Genomic DNA, 21,809 nt, shown 5'->3' on the forward strand with positions numbered 1-21,809 from the left:
GAAATATTTGTTCAAATGCTCGAATCTCATTGGTTCCGGTGTTTGGTGACGATTTCCGTTGAAGATAACGAGGTTGGTCTTAAAAGTATTTTAATTACAAATTAGAGGTGCATCGGATTGTGAATCAAACAAAGACGGGTGAAACAAACTCCTATTGAACTTTTTCGTAATTTTTTATGCATACTTCCGCATCCGCAAGATGGCGGCCTCCTTTGGGCGATTTGGTGCGTCAAAGCTTCGAAATTCTCAAAGGATCCAGTAACATCTGGCTTTTCAATATAATACGTACGCGTTCATTCACAACACCTGCTTTGCCGGCGATGAGGAAACCCGAGGGTGTGTTCAGGCCTCACTCAAGACCTACGATAATCTATATACACCACAAAGGATATTGCTTCCCGCCGCTCCCGCATATTAATGTACTTGTACAATAAAAGCGCAATATGTACTTTTTAACACAAGTCTCAAGCAGGCAAAACGTGTCAGCCGCACATGAAAGAGCGAATATATTTTCAAATGAATGATTGACGAAGAAACCACGAATGATCATGGCGTCGTTTTTTCGCTCGCGTTTGTTTATCGGGCGCGTACGATGTCTTTCTTTACATCCGAACAGCCTGATTGGAGGGAAAAAGACCTCTCAGCACATCTCTTTCCCATGTAAGTGACGGTTTACGGTGCAAATTCGTCTAATCATCTTTATTTTGCATTTTTAACCTTGAAGGTGAAGGCGCTGACACGCGTCCCTGTCAGTGACAGTATTGAAAGGGGACGTGTGTTCATCTGCCATTCACCAGGCAAGGCGCCATTTCAAGTTTTATTGGTTGAGTTAGATCAAAGTTGGAGTGAATCTGAGAATATGAATCTAAATAAGTCCATAAATAAATAGCCTCCAATGGGACCAGTTTGAGTCTTCAATCAAGCTGATGTGCCCTGTTAGTGTTAATAAGCGTGGAGGGCCTTGTATTGGAGGGTATGTCATGGGCATGGCTGATGTGCCATGTTAAGAAGCAAGCAGGGTCTTGTATTGGAGGGTGTCATGGGCATGGCTGATGTGCCCTGTTAATAAGCATGGAGGGCCTTGTATTGGAGGGTATGTCGTGGTCATGGCTGATGTGCCCTGTTAATAAGCATGCAGGGCCTTGTATTGGAGGGTATGTCATGGCCATGGCTGATGTGCCCTGTTAAAAAGCAAGCAGGGTCTTCTATTGGAGGGTATGTCATGGCCATGGCTGATGTGCCCTGTTAATAAGCATGCAGGGCCTTGTATTGGAGGGTATGCCATGGCTGATGTGCCCTGTTAATAAGCAAGCAGGGTCTTGTATTGGAGGGTATGTCATGGTCATGGCTGATGTGCCCTGTTAATAAGCAAGCAGGGCCTTGTATTGGAGGGTATGTCATGGCCATGGCTGATGTGCCCTGTTAGTAAGCATGGAGGGCCTTGTATTGGAGGGTATGTCATGGTCATGGCTGATGTGCCCTGTTAATAAGCATGGAGGGCCTTGTATTGGAGGGTATGTCATGGCCATGGCTGATGTGCCCTGTTAATAAGCAAGCAGGGCCTTGTATTGGAGGGTATGTCATGGCCATGGCTGATGTGCCCTGTTAATAAGCATGGAGGGCCTTGTATTGGAGGGTATGTCATGGCCATGGCTGATGTGCCCTGTTAATAAGCATGGAGGGCCTTGTATTGGAGGGTATGTCATGGCTGATGTGCCCCGTTAATAAGCAAGCAGGGTCTTGTATTGGAGGGTATGTCATGGTCATGGCTGATGTGCTCTGTTAATAAGCATGGAGGGCCTTGTATTGGAGGGTATGTCATGAACATGGCTGATGTGCCCTGTTAATAAGCAAGCAGGGCCTTGTATTGGAGGGTATGTCATGGCCATGGCTGATGTGCCCTGTTAATAAGCATGCAGGGCCTTGTATTGGAGGGTATGTCATGGCCATGGCTGATGTGCCCTGTTAATAAGCATGCAGGGCCTTGTATTGGAGGGTATGTCATGGCCATGCCTGATGTGCCCTGTTAAAAAGCAAGCAGGGTCTTGTATTGGAGGGTATGTCATGGTCATGGCTGATGCGCCCTGTTAATAAGCATGGAGGGCCTTGTATTGGAGGGTGTGTCATGGGCATGGCTGATGTGCCCTGTTAATAAGCAAGCAGGGCCTTGTATTGGAGGGTATGTCATGGTCATGGCTGATGTGCCCTGTTAATAAGCAAGCAGGGTCTTGTATTGGAGGGTATGTCATGGTCATGGCTGATGTGCCTTGTTAATAAGCATGCAGGGCCTTGTATTGGAGGGTGTCATGGGCATGGCTGATGTACCCTGTTAATAAGCATGGAGGGCCTTGTATTTGAGGGTGTCATGGCTGATGCGCCCTGTTAAGCATGGAGGGCCTTGTATTGGAGGGTGTGTCATGGGCATGGCTGATGTGCCCTGTTAATAAGCAAGCAGGGTCTTGTATTGGAGGGTATGTCATGGTCATGGCTGATGTGCTCTGTTAATAAGCATGCAGGGCCTTGTATTGGAGGGTATGCCATGGTCATGGCTGATGTACCCTGTTAATAAGCATGGAGGGCCTTGTATTGGAGGGTATGTCATGGTCATGGCTGATGCGCCCTGTTAATAAGCATGGAGGGCCTTGTATTGGAGGGTGTCATGGGCATGGCTGATGTGCTCTGTTAATAAGCATGCAGGGCCTTGTATTGGAGGGTATGTCATGGTCATGGCTGATGCGCCCTGTTAATAAGCATGGAGGGCCTTGTATTGGAGGGTATGCCATGGTCATGGCTGATGTACCCTGTTAATAAGCATGGAGGGCCTTGTATTGGAGGGTATGTCATGGTCATGGCTGATGCGCCCTGTTAATAAGCATGGAGGGCCTTGTATTGGAGGGTATGCCATGGTCATGGCTGATGTACCCTGTTAATAAGCATGGAGGGCCTTGTATTGGAGGGTATGTCATGGTCATGGCTGATGCGCCCTGTTAATAAGCATGGAGGGCCTTGTATTGGAGGGTATGTCATGGTCATGGCTGATGTGCCCTGTTAATAAGCATGCGGGGCCTTGTATTGGAGGGTATGTTGTATTGTATTGGAGGGGACTCCAATCAAGGTGTAGAAACATCTAAAAGATGATCAAGAGAAATGGGAGGCACCTGAGATAAATTTGAAGTGTCATAGAAAAGGGTATGAATACTTATGTCAATGCCATATTTCAGTTTTTTATTTTTAATAAATTTGCAAAACTTTCTAAAATCCTGTTTTCTCTTTGTCATTTTGGGGTATTGAGTGTAGATTGATGAGGGAAAAAATGAATTTAAACGATTTCAGCATAAGGCTGCAACATAACAAAATGTGAAAAAAGTGAAGGGGTCTGAATACTTTCTAAATGCACTGTATGTTGATCGATGATTCTGTAAGACAAAGATTAATTTTAAAAATGTTTAAAAATGTGACCATAATTGCATTTTCTGGTATTTGAATTTACGCTGCAACGGTATCAGCCCTATGGGTGGGGCTTCAATTGGGAGACCCAAATGAAAAGGCAAAATATCAGAAATTTAAGGCTTTTTTTTATTTTAAACGATTTATATAAACATCCGTTAAATCATATCACACACAAATCATCAAAATCTAAACAGTATTTGTAGAATTTCAATAAAAGCCACATCACTGTTCATATCGGTAAATATTATTCCATCGTGTTTGGAAAAACTGGAAAATTGGAAAAATTGAAAAACAATTAGGCCTATTTTACTCCAGGGAGTCCCAGGATTACCCACCCAAAATTTCGTTGCGATCGGTTCAGCTGTTTTTGCGGTACCTGGGAATGGACGAGCGGACAGACGGACATTTGGTGAATTCTAGAAAGATGACACTACCCCAGGGGCTAAAATGACACTGCTCTTACACCTTCGTTCCATGTGCTGATCATAACTACCACGTTTTGGTGAATTTCTGCACATCTGTTTAGGAGATTGTGACGGACAGATGGAGCCAATTACAATATCCCACCGTTTTTGTTTTTTTTCAAAATGTGTGGGAATAACGAGTGTGTTGGTTATTGCCCGCTACATATTTGTCAAGTTTGGTTTTGAAAGTATTCACCGACCCGGCCAATAGGACTTGATTAAAAAGTTTGTTCGAGTCTTTGGTAACGCGCAATGGAAATGCATTCTCGCTCGAGTCGAGTCCACTTTGACAAGCTGTTTATCTTTGTTTGTGAACATTTGTAAATCTCAGGGACGAGCGAAAGGAAGTGAAACTGTCATTCTTCTTTCACATCAGGTGTCCGGAAGAATCGTTGCGGAGATGTACCAGGAGTTGCACGACTGTCTACACTTGCTGGAGGGGAGGAATATGACGAGGTGAGCCTGTATCCGGGCCACATGAACACGTCAGCTCTGCAGAAAGCTGCACTGGCTGTAGGATCTGCCGTCATGTCTCTGTACAACCCATATCGCCATGGTACGATGCTTATTGTCTGTCTTGTATTTTTAGCCTGTTCCCCGCACAGCGGAACATGGCATTTTGCAATCATTTCTGTGTGTCTGCCTGGGCCGCAGCTTTTTTACCATTTGAGCTTTTGTCATCAAATTTTCAACAAAGCTTTATTATGAGAACTCGGAAGAGCCTAGTTAAGTGATGGGAAAAGTCCTACCTAGAAGTCCCAAGTGATGGGAAAAGCTAACATAGGATCCCCATTCCCTCTCTACCCCCCCCCCCTCCTTCCCCTATTCCCTTCACTCTTCCCAAGTCCCCTCACCCTTCCCATTCCCCAGTCCCCTCACCCTTCCCCTTCCCCAGTCCCCTCACCCTTCCCCTTTTCTCGTCACCTCACCCTTCCCCTTTTCTCGTCCCTTCACCCTTCCCCTTTTCTCATCCCCTCACCCTTCCCCTTCCCCAGTCCCCTCTCCCTTCCCCTTTTCTCGTCCCCTCGCCCTTCCCCAGTCCTCTCTGCCTTCCCCAGTCCCCTCTCCCTTCCCCAGTCCCCTCTCCCTTCCCCACTCCCTTCCACCTTCCCCATTCCCTTCTCCCTTCCCCAATCCACACACACCCCAATCTCCTCACCCTTCTTTCTCCCCTGCCTCCCCTCTCTTCCCCACTCATCTTCACGTGCATTGGAACGGAATACTTAATCATGCCAACGGTTTTTTTCAACTGAGTAAATCGAGGATTAGCTTTCCAACGGAAGATAATCGGGTGAAGATACAGGGCAGGGTTGGAGTTCGAAACCGCAAACAGACGTTTTTGGCAGTGAAATATATTGCCGGTGAAAGAAGAAGAAGATGATGATGATGTAATGTGCGGACATACACAGAAACACTCCGCCAAGACCCATGTCAATAACAGTCGCAACATGGACGGCGATCTTACGGACTTGTGCAATTACTTTGTGAATAAACAATTGGTATTAATAAAGAGATGCATTATAAAAGAATACTGGATTTAAAAAAAAATCTATCTTCTATCTATCTATATATATATATATAAAAGAAAGTTTTTGTTTGTTTGTCTGTCTGCACGCGCTAATCTCCTGAATGGTGAAAGATAGGAGGAAACCTCTGAAACAAAAAAATGTCGGGACGGGCCCGGGGAAGGTTATAGGCTCGGTGGCGAGGCTGGTCGAGGCCGCTTCGGCCGGGCTGGGCCCATTTCGCAATTAAAAGCTGAGCTGAATTATAGTAGTCAATCTTCTACGGCCATGAGTAACAGATGAATTATAGTAGTAAATTCATTCAAAAATAACTAAAAATGCCGGGAAGGGCCTCGGGAAGGTTATAGGCTAGGTGGCGACGGCGGTTGAGGCCGCTTCGGCCGGGCTGGGCCAATTTCGCAATTAAAAGCTGAGCTGAATTATAGTAGTCAATCTTCTACGGCCACGAGTAAAAGCTGAATTATAGTAGTAAATTCATTCAAAAAGAACCCGGGCAATGCCGGGTGCTTTCGGCTAGTACATCATAAGAGGAAGAACACACAACAGACAATGATGTTTACGGGAACAACAAAAGTTTACACAAAAAGAATCCAAATCCAAAATGATCGTGACTGGTGTCCCTGGCTAGAAATAAAATAAAATCAAAATACGCTGTAAAATAATAATCAAATATATCAGCTTGTAATAAACATATACGATACAATCATGACGGGTACACAAGACTCAACAAAACATGGGGGGATTATACACACAAAGTTATGGATTACGTACGATGAATTATTTGCAATAAGGGAATGAGAAACGGGAATGGCCAAATTGTTTATTTTTCTTCTTAATTGCTTCATTTTTGTGACAAAAAGGAACTCCAAGCATACGGCACATCTGGAGATCTGGTAATTTAATTGCCTGTATTCTGCAGCTTAGCTTAGAGTCCGTCGGCTGTTTGTAATCATTTTAATAATCTGGCCCATAAAAAAAATATCTGGAAGCAGTGAAATAAAAATAGGGGCAATACCCCTAGGCACTCACCTGGTAGGGCAAAGCAGTAACTTATACTACACTGACTAAAGGTATTTTAAACAGTATCACGGTATTTTAACCCAATTTCAGTGGTTGCTCGGAGACAGGGCAGCATGCAGAATCATACTAACTTAATCATACTCCACTTTAAACAAACAAACAAAAAAATACCTATTTTGGGGGGCAGGCACCTCCCACCTTCCGTAGACCCCGTGAGCAAACGTTGGTACATCACGGGTGATGAAAGTTGTGGTCAGGTTTCATCGGAATTGTGTGTGTAGTTTCTGAGAAGAAAGCAAATACCCCATGTAAAGTAAAATGTGTAATTATTAATTAATTAAGTATTGTAATTGTAATTGTGTATTAATGTTAAGTGTGTTAATGTTAATGTTAATGTTAATGTTAAGTTAAATGTGTGTGTGTAATTAAGTATTGTAATTGTGTATTAATTAATTATTTATTAATGAAGTAATTATTATTAATGTGTAATGTGTAAATGTGTAATGAACAGTAAAATGATAATTTGTACCCCCAAATTAACCCATTCCCAAGCACTCACCTTTTCCAGGTTATTGTGATTTTCCTCTCCTCATCAATTCTTAGTTGTAGGTTGGTTTCTTCATTTTCTGTTTCATTCTCGCATTCACCTTCCTAATCTTGGTCTGTATTATTCAACGTGTGTGCAGAATGTTCACCCACATGTGTGCAGCTTCTCCATCTCCCCTTGGTGTTTCCCCCTTTCCATTTTGTTCCCTTCCATTCTGCTCCAGCTAATTCAGTGAATACAAAAAACAACTGCGTGAGCCCAACGCACATGAAGCAAAAGAAGAAATGGTCCCCTTCGGGAGTGTTTGGCCTTTGTGTGTGAACAAAATGAATGATTTGTGGAAATGAGAATTTTGTTTGCATGAAAAGATTGATGCATTTCCTTTCAGACATGGTGGCTGTTTTGGGTGAAGTGACTGGTAAATCTGCTCTGTCTCGGCTCCATCAGAAAATGCTCCGAGATCCAGAGGGGTGCCTTATCCTGCAGTACGTTTGTGTTTTATTTCATCAGCTTCCTGTTGTCAAAGTAAAATAACTTGGAAAGAAAAAGTATGGTATGCCAATAGCACAAAAAACAAAACAAAACTATAACGGCACTCGATAGAGCGCGTTAATCCTCTTGTCCTTTATCTGGCCGACGCGATCCTGGAAGTTATAACGTCCTTCTCGGGCAGCGTTAGGTAGGGTTTTTAGGACGAGGGATTCACTATTACCTAAGTACTAACGCTGACCGGAAACGAGGGAATAACTCCCGCCCGAATCACGGATATTGATAGAATATGCCGAGCGGATAGCAATCCGCGATCCGAGCGGTTAACCACTGGCTGTACAGTTTACGTTTTGTATCCCACTGATAGGCCAGATCCGGATTCAGACCTGAACCAAAATCTAATCGGCTTGTTCTTGTCACCTAAGAAACCTGAACACCAAGTTTAGTCATAACTCATCCATAACTTTTTTTTAAATCGTGTTATTTCACAAATATCATGTTATTTAAATATCATGTTATTTCTCGCTTTTCGCCCAATCTCTCAATGGTGAAGAATCACTGAGAAATTAAATAATTCTCGCATCCGAATCCATATTCAGATCTTCACCAAAATCGTAACGATTCGTCCTTGTCACACACACAATCTGTCCACCAAGTTTCGTCCAAACCCGTCCATAACTTTTTGAGATATGTATAGTTTCCTGATATGTATCGTTTTTGGCCCTATCTCCCAATGGTGGAGAATCGCTTAAAAAATTCTACTAGCCGGATCCGAATCCGGATTTTCACCAAAATTAATCATTTCGTCCAGGTCACATACGCTACATCTCTGCCAAATTTCGTTTGAATCCATCCACAATTTTTTAAGATATCTTGTTCACAGACAGACAGACAAACAAATGAAGTTTTGTACTTGTCAAATTATCGAATTATGACGTCATAATGGAGGCCTTGGGCCTAGAGAGTTAAAAATTGGGCACAGTCTATTCCAGGGCAAGGCGATGTGTGTAAAGTTTGGCGATGCTATGTACAATGATGTAGACGTAGTACTGCACACAAACAGATAATGGATTTAGAATCTGTATGCACCAAGATGTGCGTACGTGCGTGTTTTCCAGGGAGCGTCCTCGCATCCATTCATCCATGTTGGATCTACCTCGTCTGAGATCTTTGCCACCGGATACCTTTGGATACGTGTATACCCGCTTCCTTGATAACAATGCAAGTTTTTAACTGTACATGGACCAATATTTTGCTGAACAAGAGCTTTGTCAAACGTTGAGAGGTTTCACACTGGATAACAAATTGAAGCTTCTAAAAATGCAGAGCTAGGGACATGAGAAATTTCCTCGATTCCATGAATTTCAGCTTTTTCTGAATGTCTGAGTCGTTAAATGAGAGTTACAAAAGTATACCTATTAACACTTGTGCATTTTCAGGTATTTATGCCTCCTCCGCATGGGGGCGATGCCGTGATCAGTAGTGTACGGTATCCAAACAGTTTTGAATATCACGTGGTAACGTAGCTTGTCAATCTATGCCAGTGTTTCAATTAGCAACGAGAACGCCACTCAGTAGAGCGCATACACCTGCCGTGGGTTTAGTTAGAAGAATGTGTTTTGTTTAACATCCCCTCTTCCCAAAACAATAAATGAAAAAGAAAGTAAGCCCTAACTGGCAGATAATTTATTTTGATATATCTCGGAATTAGAGGAGAAAAACATCATTTAAGAATAAGAATAAAAGCTTTAATGCAATAAAACAGAAAAAATCTTTCCCCAAAAAAATTCCTGGATCCAGAATAATATCCTGAGCTTCACCAAAAACTAATCAATTCTTCCTTATCCCAAGGGCAATCATCCCACCAACTTTCATCCAATCCGTTCAGAACATTTCCAGATATCTTGTTCACAAACACACGAACACACACACACACACACACACACACACACACACGGACGGATACGACGAATGCATTACTCCCTGGCGGGAGTAATAAACCTGAAAATCAGAGCCAGAACCAGAATTATTTATTTGGTCTGGGAAGCCCATGCGAGGTTTCTTCTTCTTCAGCCTCAACCCTGGGTGAATATGCGATCTTTTAGAAAAAAGTTGGAATTTCGCCAAATCTGTTTTATTCGTTTGTTAATATACGTCAGTCATTGACAAATCTGGAATTATAATTTTATTTGAGGTTCAAATTAACCCGCGAGATTGTGTCAAACGATGCCTGCAAGTCTGTACATGTGATAAACAATTAATCGTCCACAGTCGAGGATTCTTCTTCACGCAAAAAACAACTTCTAGCTTCCAGACCGCACATCCAATCATCTTCAAATTTTGCACACTTGTTACTCTCCCTGACTTCTACTACAGTATGAAGTTTCACGTCGATCAATGAAGTGGTTCAAGATATATAAATGTTTTTATTATTTGCGTTTAATTAACGATGTCTGCTAAACCACGTGACCTATTGCAAATTCCAAAAGGACAATTTTAGTAGACTGATATGCTGAACAGATCTGTGAAGTTTCCCCTCGATTGGATCACAAATGAGGGAGGAGCTAGGCTTTAAAGGTTTGTGCTTAAAAACGTCATAACTCTGAAAGCATGTGATGCATGACGTCATGCTCACCGACTTTTTTGTTCGCCATGGGTATGCGCTTCTGCCTGCAAAGCTTGGCCTCGATCTGTTCAGGCGTTTTGGAGAAAATTGGATTTTAGTGTTTTTCACTCAAAACAATATGGCGGCCGACCCACGTGACCTGTGACGTCATAATTACCATTAAAATATTCTACAGACCGAGTCACTCCTATGGTGAAAATTTGCTCTCAATCGGTCCAATTATTGCAGAGAAAATGGTTTTTAAAGAAAAACAGAAAAAAAATCACAAAAAGTCCCCCAAAAAATTCCTGGATCCGGAATAATATCCTGAGCTTCACCAAACGCTAATCAATTCTTCCTTATCCCAAGGGCAATCATCCCACCAACTTTCATCCAAATCCGTTCAGAACTTTTCCAGATATCTTGTTCACACACACACACACACACACGATCGAATGCATTACTCCCTTGCGGGAGTAATTAATCAATACTATCAATGGTACCCGCCCTATGGGCGGGGCTTCAATTGGGAAGCCCAAATGAAAAGGCAAAATATCAGAAATTGAAGGCTTTTTAAAAATTTTAAACGATTCATATAAACATCTGTTGAATCATATCGCACGCAAATCATCAAAATCTAAACAGTACATGGCGCCCATTTTGAAAAAAGATTGAATTCTGCAAAACGGAAGCGGCCGCTACACGTCTTTATCAGTCGCACGTTTGTGTGAAGAGTGCGTGCCGAATCTTTAACACGGAAGCGGCTGCTGCACCTGTTTCTCAGTCGCTTTGCACACGTTGCCATGTTACTTTGGAGCCGCACGTTTATATAGGAAGAGTTCGTCAGGAGTCGATCTACTCTCTCCTGGTATGTAGAATAAACAGTATTTGTAGAATTTCAACAAAAGCCACATCACTGTTCATATCGGTAAATATTATTCCATCGTGTTTGGAAAATTGGAAAAACAATATAGCCTGTTTTACTCCCAGAGGTCCCAGGAATACCCACCCAAAATATCATTGCGATCAGTTAAGCCGTTTTTGCGGTACCTTCGAACGGATGGACGGACATTTGGTGAATTATAGTAAGACTAGAGAAATACCCGTGCTACGCACGGGTGGGAGGCCAGCAGCAACAGGCAATGCAGATACGGTGAATGCTAAAGCATGAAACCAATAAATTCCACATTCCTGTAGCACCTTCAGTCGCACGTCAGACATGGACAGCAAGTTCGTGAAGGACTTCTATGAAAAACGTACCTGTTCGCAAACAAACGGGTACGTTCACGTAGAGAAACATCGATCGTGGGACCGTGGCGAATCTGCATATGGCGATGGCAAAATATCAGAAATTGAAGGCTTTTTTTATTTTAAACGATTCATATAAACATCCGTTGAATCATATCACACGCAAATCATCAAAATCTAAACAGTATCGTTAGAATTTCAATAAAAGCCACATCACTGTTCATATCGGTAAATATTGTTCCATCGTGTTTCAAATCGTGATCGATACACCATGATCGTGATGATCGTGATCGTGAATCGTGATCGATAATCGTGTTCACAATCGCTATGTCGTATGTATTCCCGCTACGTGTACCAAATTCCCGATACGTGTAACTGTACCAAATCAACAGTTAAAAGGATTTTGAGCCGATAGGTGTTACGGCCTTGGCAAGATCGATGGAGACAGCGATCTGTTAGATCTGATCCTCCTTCATGCCACATCCGATCGATGCAGCTGTGCAGTGATCGGTGCAGCCGTTTGTGCGGCACACGGTGCAGCGATCGGTGCAAACGTGGACTCCCACACTGCCACATCCTGCTGCTACTTGCTCCCGCATGACGTTATTTTCCCGGGTGCCGCACAAACGGCTGCACCGATCGAGATTTAACGGATGTTTATATTAATCGTTTAAAAGAAAAAAGGCCTTCAATTTCCGATATTTCGCCTTTTCATTTGGGCCTCCCAATTGAAGCCCCGCCCATAGGGCGGGTACTGTTGCTCGACGTAAGAAGACGTCACAATGAACGTCATGCAAACGCGAATGTTATGCGGGAGTTCAAACCTGAGAATGCTGGAGACCAAAGCTGAAATTGGGAAATCTAAATAGCCTATTTTACTCCTGGGGATCCCAGGATTATCCACCCAAAATATCTTTGCGATCGGTTCAGCAGTTTTTACGGTACCTTCGAACGGACAGACAGACATTTGGTGAATTATAGTAAGATAAACTTGTACAAATATGTTCATGGTGCGAGTGAGAGCTCGCCTCCTCTTCACCGTGGGATCGTTAACATCCACAGACTATATAATGCGGGCAAGCAGACAGACATTCCTGTTTGTCTGTCCTGTTTAAACCCTGTTTAACACAGACAATCCTGTTTAAACGTCCATCCGAGGGACGGCACACACTTATGAATCACGCTGCTTGTGAAACACTGGGGGTGACAGTTATAGCTGGGTCGGGATTCAAACTGAAACTGTACTCTTATTACTTGCAAAATCGAAGATTTTTCAAGTATATTTGTTAGTCTTGTGCGTTATTTTGTGTATTTGTTTGTCTGTCAATCGCCTACAGGTCACCATTTTAAACCGATCTTCACGAAACTTCACCAGGTCAAAAGTCATCTTGGTCAAATTTCTAAAAATGCAATTTTTCATCAGATTGACAAATTGAACCGCATTTGCATATTGAGTCACTAAATTGGGAAACCAACTTTTTTTTGGGTCAAAAGGTCAAAGGTCAACTCAAGGTCAAACATCTAAAATCAACTTTCATCTGAAAAAAATCACTTTTCATCCGATTAACTTGAAAATAAAATGGCAATTACAGAGTGCATCACTGAATTGGGAAACCAACTATGAGGGCAAAAGGTCAAAGGTCAACTCTAGGTCAAACATCTAAAATCAACTTTCATCTGAAAAAAAAATCACTTCGTCCGATTAACTTGAAAATCAAACTAATTAGAGTGCATCACTGAATTGGGAAACCAACTATTTGAGGGCAAAAGGTCAAAGGTCAACTCTAGGTCAAACTTCTAATATAAATGTTCATCTAAAAAATCATCAATTTTAATCCAATTGACCCAAGCTTTGATCAAGATAGTCAATTTTAATCTTAGTGAACTGATCAATTTGATGTACCCATGGCAACTTTTTTGGGTGGAGGGGTGGATTTTGCAAGTATCGTGCTCTGCACGACGTCTTGTTTATTTATTGTTTGTTCATTCTGTTAAACTCAGTTTATACTGACACATTTCCTTCTGCGATTACCATGGATAGTTTATTGCTGCAGAATTTTTGCAGACGCAAGTATTCACACGCCTGCACATCTTGTGATCCCTTGAGCATTCGTTTTTGACACGTCAAGGAAATGACATGGAAAAACAAATACCACTCCCCTCATCCCCAGAAATGACTCCTACAAAAATAATTACCATGGTTACAGATCAGAGATTGGTTATGATGAAACACAGGCTTATCCTACAGGAGGGCCTACATAGTATTATGATCATATGACATAGTATGTCCAAGCGCAATACTTTTGCACGTTTTCAAGCATACACCCAATCCAATTGTGGAATAAAATGGTAAAGCTAACCCAATGTTTTCTCCAACATGTATTCAGTTGAGAATTTTATACTTGTCAATGTCACCATTCTCAAAAACAAAGGCCTCCTATTCACTTGTTAACGTGTTCCCGTCTCCCCGTAGCACGTGACGCCCGACTCTCGTGCACACGTGCGTTTTGTCGACGATGCAGACCTGGCCTATGTGATGCAGAGATATCGTGAGATCCATGATTTTTTGCATGCGCTCCTGGGAATGCCCACCAACCTGCTGGGTGAGCTTGTGTGGTTGTGGATGACGGTTGTAGAAAGTTGCAAGTTGTTAATATCAACACGGCCTGGTGTTGGCTTAAGTTCTTAGGGTCTTGAGTTTGAGCCCGTGCTGTGCCATTAAATAACACCTGGTGGGTTGTCTCAGCCTGTCATCCTTTTGAAGTCAGGAAAATGAGTACCACCTTACTGGAAACAGGGGGCACTGCAGCAGCGGCACAGACACGCTCCCAGCAATGGTGCAACCAGCAGCCATAGGCTGCATGTTGAAAATGATGTCAATGAGTGCATCGTGCATCTGCAGGAGAAGTGACTGTGAAGATATTTGAGGCGGTACAAACGGGACTACCCATGTGCATGCTCGGAGCAGTATTCGGTCCCCTTCAACTGTCTTCCAGGTAGATATCAGCTCCGCCCGATTGGATTGTACTCTACACTACATTTCAATTACTGTATATTTTTTTATGTCGTCATGGAATAAAAAACAAAATCCTCTTTCTCAACATGTCAACATCTACACTGCAGGAAACGGCTGGAGTTGGTGTCTAAGTTGCTGCCATGGGCCTTGCATTGTGGATCCTCATCGAGCTGCGTGTTGAACGTGTACTACGAGAAGTACTGGGATGAGCCGCTGGCACAATTGCGAGCAAGAATTGGGATCACTCCTCCACCACCACTGCTGTCCTGACTTATTGAAGCTCTTATCCATGCATTTGTGGTAATAATTGATAAACACCCAAACAGTCCCTCGTGGTACCATTAAATGATCTCCATGCTGATCCCTTAGCGTTGGAGCCAATGTAAATAGTCAGTCAGTCATTCAAAAATTCTGAAACCAGTGTAAAAATGTCAGTTGTAAATTGTGTATATTTATTTTTGCAAACAAGATTTTCTTGACAAAATATCTGCCTCGGAAATAAATTCATTTACTGCATGTACATTTGCTCCCTTGGTTTTACGCCGATAGCAAAACGAGATGGACGATACACTGGAAACGGAGCTTGTGCGGTAGCGTTCAATGCCAGATTTACAACAAATAACAAGCAATACAAGTTATATTGTGAACAGGAAAAATGTTGGTTTTGTTTTTTGGGAAAAGGAATGCATCTTCTGATGGTATTCTCTTGTGAACTACAAACAGCAAAGTTTTCTTTGAGAGGTGGTGAGGGGGAGTAGGAGGAGGAGGAGGATGACGCAAGGTAAACTGCCATAAATAAAATGCCGGAATGAAAGTAAAAGTAGGAAATGGTTGAATTACTCGAGTTTAGTGAGTGTTTATGAAACTTTGAAATTATCTTTAGATTTTTTCAATTTTTACTCAGGGCCTACCAGAAGTTTATAGACCACTTTTCCAACACACACCAACAAGAGAAAATACAAACCTAACACTGGTATATTGTTGAACATTTGAAAAATACTCATGGCTTAAGGTGCGAGATCAATTGCACAATCACAATGTCTGCATTTCAAAGACACATAGTTTCTCTTCCAGTCAGAAATACAAGTCTCCATTAATAACTAAAGAATCTGCGGTAATCGGTATTGTCCAAGACTATTCCTTTCTCGACCCAAGCCCTCTGGCCCCAGCCAACCCCCCACCTCCTCTTGCCCTGGCCAAACACCTCCCCATCCATTTTCTCAGCAACCATACCCCCTCAGATCCTCACCCCAAATACTTATGCATCATCCTCACCCAGCACAGCAAAGGCATTTCTTGTTCTGACACAAGGCTTGCTTGAAACTGCCACTCTCTTGAAATGCAGTCTCTGCCCACCCGACTCTTCTTCACCGTCTTCCTCCTCATCTGCATCGTTGCTTTTATCATCTGCACACTCAGAACTTGAAAGCTCGATCTCATCATCGTCGGATGACAGAGGCCCACTGCTCTTTGCAATCCCACAGTTGTCACCAGCCTCGCCTGTGTGCACACGCCCCTTCTTTTGGTCTTGCAACAGTCGCTCCAGTGCCATCGTCTCAGGATGATGTTCCCAAAAAGCTGTGCAGCGGAATATATCCAGGGAAGACATACGCAGAGCTCAGATCAACAGTTCCACCTTCATACAACCATTACACAAGATGTCAAAGGCACAAGATTGCATAATGTAATGTACATAGGAAAGGAGGGGGAGGGAGTCGTGGGGGAGGCGTCAGTTGTGTCCACGTTGAAAAAACTAGAACGGCACTTGGTAGAGTGCATACCTCCGCCAAGCTGAATAGTTTACATTTTACTCAAATACCAGGAGCTGAAAAACGAGGTGAAGTGGTCTTGGAAATTGAAGAAATTGTACCAGTGATAGTCGGAACAACAGGGATTATCAGGAAAACCCTTACTGAACACTTATGAAACATTCCAGGGAATATCACGACTAACAAACTACAAGTGGAGGCTATCGGAGGATCGGTGAAGATTCTGAAAAGAGCGCATGGAACGAAGCTATGAGAACGAAGTTTCACAATCTGGTTCATGAATAATAATCTTTTTACCGAAAAGGAGGTGGAGATTTTGAGTTGTGGGAGAACTTCCTTCCACCTTCTAAAACTCGCATACAGTCGTGGCCAAAAATATTGGCACCCTTGCACTTTTTTCAAATAATGCACCATTTCTTCCAGAAAATTGTTGAAATTAAAACATCTTTTGGTATCCACAAATTTATTTCTTTGGTTTGCAGTGGAACAAAAAAAAAAAGCTGAAAAAATTACTAAATCTTAGCTTATTCTACACATAAATCCTAAAATGGCCTGGACAATATTATTGGCACCTTTTAGAAGTTGTAAGAAATAATTGGATTTCAAGCAGGTGATTCTCCTTTACTTTGGAATTGAACTCACCTGTGGTGAATCAGAGGTGCCTGGAATATAAAAATGATTCATTCAACCAGTTTGGATGGAGAAAAGTAGTCATTCTGCTGTTTTGTGTCACTGTGTCCCCCACAATGGGCATTGAGAAAAGAAAGAAAACCAGAGAATTGTCTGAGGAGGTCAGACACAAGATTGTAGCCAAGCATGGACAATCTCAAGGCTACAAGTCCATCTCCAGAGACCTTGATGCTCCTGTGTCCACCGTACACAATGTTATCAGGAAGTTTAAGGCCCATGCACTGTAGCCAACCTCCCTGGATGTGGCCGCAAGAGAAAACTTGATCGAAGATTGCAACGAAGGATTGTTCGAACGGTGGAGAAAGCACCTCAATAAATTGCCAAACAGATTCAAGCTGACCTTCAGATACAAGGTATGACAGTTTCAACTCGCACCAGCCATCGCCAACTCGATGAAAGGGGGTTCTATGGTAGGAGAACCAGGACTGAGAGATAGACATAAGAAAGCCTGACTCGAGTTTTCCAAAACACACCCGAACTAGCCAAAATCCGTATGAGAGAATGTCCTGTGGACAGATGAGACCAAATTATAGCTTTTTGGGTAAAGCACATCATCTCTATGTTTACAGAAAACAAAATTAAGCCGTCAAACAAAAGAACACCTTCCCTAGTCAAACATGGAGGAGGTTCAGTGATGTTTTGGGGTTGCTGTGCTGCCTCTGGCACTGGGTAACTTGAATGTGTGCATGGCGTCATGAAATCAGGACATTGCCAAGGCATTTTGGAGCGCAATGTTGAACCCAGTGTCAGAAAGATGGGTCTCTGTCGAAGGTCATGGGTCTTGCAGCAGGACAATGACCCCAAACACACTTCAAAAAGCACACAGGAATGGTTCAAGACAAAACGCTGGACTATTCTGAAGTGGCCAGCAATGAGTCCAGATCTAAATCCCATTGAACACCTGTGGGGAGATCTGAAAACAGCAGTTGGGAGAAGGCACCCTTAAAATCTGGGAGAACTGGAGCAGTTTGCACAAGAAGTGTGGGCCTAACTGCCAGTAGAGAGGTGTAGGAAGCTCATTCATGGCTAGAGGAAGTGCTTCACTGCAGTTATTTTGTCCATAGGCCGTGCTACCAAATATCAAGTCGAGGGTGTCAATAATTTTGTCAATGCCATTTCTTTTTATTTTCTGATTTAAAAGGATATATTAAGTTCAGAATCAAAAACAACGGTTCTGTAATATTAACAGTGAAATAAAGAATTGTGGAGACCAAATACTTTTGTCAATTTCATCTTATTTTTAGAGAAAATTGTGAGTTATTTGAAAAAAGTGCAAGGGTGCCAATATTTTTGACCATGACTTGGTCAATTCTCTGTGTTTGTTTCACTTGTATTCAATCCTGAACCGAATTAGCTTAAAACTGCAGCTTGTGCTCAGGGGGGAAGCAAATGTTTTAGGGAGTTAAGAGTGTTACACACGTGTGTTTGAACATTAAAATGTCGGAATTATTGTTATCCATATTATAAAGCAGGAGTGGCTGTCCATCTGTCCCCGAACTATTCCCTCAGTGTTGGGGCTAGCCCGGCCAAACATTTCCAGCGGGTGTCCTAAAGTTGGTGGAAGTTTTCATTAAATTTCTCAAAACATTTTTTTTGAAGACTCGCCCTCCCACCCATGCATACATACATAGCACAGGTACCTTGCTAGTAATGCCATGTAGCACTGTATTCTCTGCAAGAAAGAAAAAATCGAATTGGCCTTGAGGATGACCAAGAAAATTTGGGGGGGTGAGTGAAAAAGTAAACAGATGAGTGGATAAATGTAGCGGAAATTGGGTGAAAAGGTGTGGTGGAGTACATGAATGGGTAAAGGGGGTAATGTAGAGGGGAGAATCTGAAGGGATAGAGGGTTAAATGGGTAGAGGGGAATGGGAGAGAAGGGTTGCTAAGTAGGTGGATTAAATGGATTAGGTGTGCAGACGTTCGCTGCAATAGCCCATTTAAGTCTGCATTGGGCCACCTAAGTCTGCATTGGGCCACCTAAGTCTGCATTGGGCCACAAGTCTGCATTGGGCCACCTAAGTCTGCATTGGGCCACCTAAGTCTGCAATAGGTCATCTAAGTCTGCAATAGGCCATCTAAGTCTGCAATAGGCCATCTAAGTCCAATAGGCCATCTAAGTCCAATAGGCCATCTAAGTCCAATAGGCCATCTAAGTCCAATAGGCCATCTAAGTCTGCAATAGGCCATCTAAGTGTGTTGCCTCTCCCCGAGCATCACCAAGATATATCAACTTTTGGCAAGGAGCAGCTACATACCCTTGTTGTCGGTATACCCAGGTGGCAGAGTGTAGACGCACAGACGACCATCCAGTGCCAGGCGCAGCAGGCTGTTGGCAGCACGATGACAATCATTACGGGCAGCACGTGCAGTCTTGTAGCCACGTTTCTCAGCCCATGCTAGTGAAACGAAGGATTTGTCAGCACATTGCTAAACATTGCAAACATTATATATTAGCCAGAAAGACAGCAGAAAATTGCTTGGCAAATGAGAGATAAAGTCGACAACAAAGACTGAGGGGAAATCATCCAAAACAAAGAAACGACAAATTGTTTTTTTGCAGTTTGTCCACTATCATTTTCATCAGATAAACCAATCAATCATCTCATCGATAGTGCAATAAAGCTCCCAGTTCATTTTAAGCAACCAAACACCGAAACGCTCATGATTTAATTGTGATTATGGTGGTGGGAAAATTGACTTTTTACCTCCGCCACCAAACGTGGACGGAGGCTATTTTTTCACCCCTATCTGTTTGTCTGTGAAGAGGGTATCTCAAAAAGTTATGGAGAGATATGGACGAAACTTGTTGGACAGTTTGGGTGTGTGACAAGGACGAATTGATAAGGTTTTGGCAAAGATACAAATCAGGATCCGGATCCAATAATTTTTCAAGTCATTCGTCACCATTGAGTGATGGGCCTAAAAACGATATGTAGCACGGTATCTCAAAAGGTTATGGACGGATTCGGATGAAAATTGGTGGATGAGACGAGAACAAGCCAATTCGAATTTGGTTAAGGTCTGGATGCAGATCCGGCCTATCGGTGGGATACAAAACCTAAACTGTTCAGCCTGGTGGAGGTATGCGCTCGACTGAGTGCTGTTCTAGTTGGCAGAGATACGTTTGCGCAATATGAGGAAAATAATAGTTGACAGATTGGGTACTTTCCATGATGCATACACTGGCAGTAATACAACGAATACCCCACTAGCAAGTGTTAGGTGCTCCTCCCCAACCCCCTGGTCACGGTGTACCTCCGAGCCCAGAGAGGAGTCACGGCAGAAAAATGTGTTATTCTGTATGTCAAAGATCAATGGTGAAGCCAGCCACACCAATTGTTACCAACAAACAAATATTGTATTAAGATCACACAAGAATAACAGTACAACAATAATAGTAATCAAAAGTACAATCAATATATATCCTATGATGGTACCATCAGTTTCGTAATATATAACTCACTGTGCTCCAAGTGAGTGAAACAAGAACATTCCCCAATGTCTCTATTCCGGCATCAAGCCAAAGTCGTTGTCTCTTTCCCGGCTTCAAGCCAAAGTTGCTTCCGGCTTCAAGCCAAAGTCAATCCGCTCCAGCGATCGTCAGAACGATGTCCAATCGAGACCAGAATCCCGTTTGGATGACAAGTACAGTCCCGCTGCCAAAGCTGCGCAAAGGCGCCCTCAAGGCGACTGGGAAATCCAAAGGCGCCCTCCAGGCGACTGGGAAATCACACCCTCGGGTATGGACGTTTCACGGCTCACAGTCGGCGAACCGCAAATTAACCTTCAAAAGCCACGTTGCACACACACACACCAGATACGTCTGAATGTGGTGAAAATGGCTGAAGCGAAGCAAAGAAACCTTGCGCGACGCGCAAAGCGCGCGAGTCAAAATGGCCGACGGCCCGTACTCGAGACATAACGGCCCGACGATGATTCTCTTCGGAATCGACCGCAAAACCTGACATGCAGGTTGATCTGTCACAGCGATAACAACTCTGTCGCAGGAATCCCTTTCCTGGGAAACCCAAAGTTCACTCGTGACTCTTGCTCGCCAACGTTCGCTCCAGACTGCAAAGCAACTATGCTTCTTCTCCGACTCACTCGCTCCACCTTCTTTTTTTTCCTCTTCCTCTTCGTCGTCCGGTTCCCGATCCGGTTTCCGGTTTATTTTAACTCTAACTTTTTCACCTTTTGAAAACAGTTCATAAACAATAAACCTTTTGAAAACAATAATAGTACATGGAATCAAAAATGTTTACAGTGGATGAAAACCACCACAACGGAAGTGACGAATCCGTAACACAAGCGAGCCAAGGATAGCGTTAAGATTCGACCATCGAGTGGTCTTCATCTGTTCGTTATTCATTCATGTGGCCATTATTCATTCATGTGGTCTCAAAAGTCACCTCAAGTTTGCCACACACTCAAGTGCATGTCATATGACGGGATTTATATATGAATAACTGTTTGCCCAAGTGTCACCCCCATAATCGATGTCGAGCATGCCCCATTGTACGAGCAAATTCTACTCAAAGCTGATTGACACGTCTGTGTTTCTGCACATATCTCAGGGAACTCCTGCTCCCTTGAGTTTGGATGAGTATGATTGTCCTTTCTTATTACGCCCTCCCCCATCATCCCCCACACACATAGCACAAGGTGGGGTTAAGCAATTGTCTGTCTGTCAGTCAGTCTAACAGATATCGGTCAATGATCGAGGAACAACTTAATTTTAGAACATGAATCGGCAAACAAAGCTGCAGTTTAGCAGTACTTTGGCTCTGAATTTGGCAAATTGTACGGAATCTCGGCTCGAGCACGCATGTGTACAGAGAGTATAGTAAGGTAATTTTTTTAAATCTGTCTGCCCGTCTGGCAAACAGAATGAAAATCATTCCAAACAGGAGACTTACTGTGTTTAGGGATGTGATAAAGGACACAAACGGGCACGAGGAACTAATTTAATGTGTTAAATAAGG

At 43.0% G+C, this 21,809-nt stretch overlaps 2 protein-coding genes across 3 annotated transcripts in view; one reads left to right on the top strand and one right to left on the bottom strand.

Moving 5' to 3' along the window:
• The first annotated feature begins 503 nt into the window (after positions 1-503).
• Positions 504-14,885, top strand: COQ4 (coenzyme Q4). The gene is made up of 7 exons (XM_068102642.2): positions 504-660; positions 4,291-4,470; positions 7,396-7,492; positions 8,615-8,717; positions 13,823-13,952; positions 14,252-14,345; positions 14,473-14,885. Exons 1-7 carry the CDS (start codon positions 543-545, stop codon positions 14,633-14,635), a joined length of 885 nt encoding a protein of 294 aa, XP_067958743.1. The 5' UTR covers positions 504-542; the 3' UTR covers positions 14,636-14,885.
• Positions 14,797-21,809, bottom strand: part of GNL1 (G protein nucleolar 1 (putative)) — a 109,404-nt gene continuing 102,391 nt past the window's right edge. For both annotated transcript variants that reach the window (XM_078774836.1, XM_078774838.1), the window contains exons 12-13: positions 19,083-19,223; positions 14,797-15,943 (exon numbers count right to left, since the gene is read on the bottom strand). In XM_078774836.1, coding sequence (XP_078630962.1) covers positions 15,624-15,943; positions 19,083-19,223 — 461 coding nt within the window. In that variant the 3' untranslated portion in view covers positions 14,797-15,623. The remainder of the gene's footprint in view (positions 15,944-19,082; positions 19,224-21,809) is intronic.

The sequence above is a fragment of the Myxine glutinosa genome, chromosome 3 (assembly GCF_964187855.1).
Source record: "Myxine glutinosa chromosome 3, kmMyxGlut1.1, whole genome shotgun sequence".
In the NCBI taxonomy this organism is placed as follows: Eukaryota; Metazoa; Chordata; class Myxini; order Myxiniformes; family Myxinidae; genus Myxine; species Myxine glutinosa.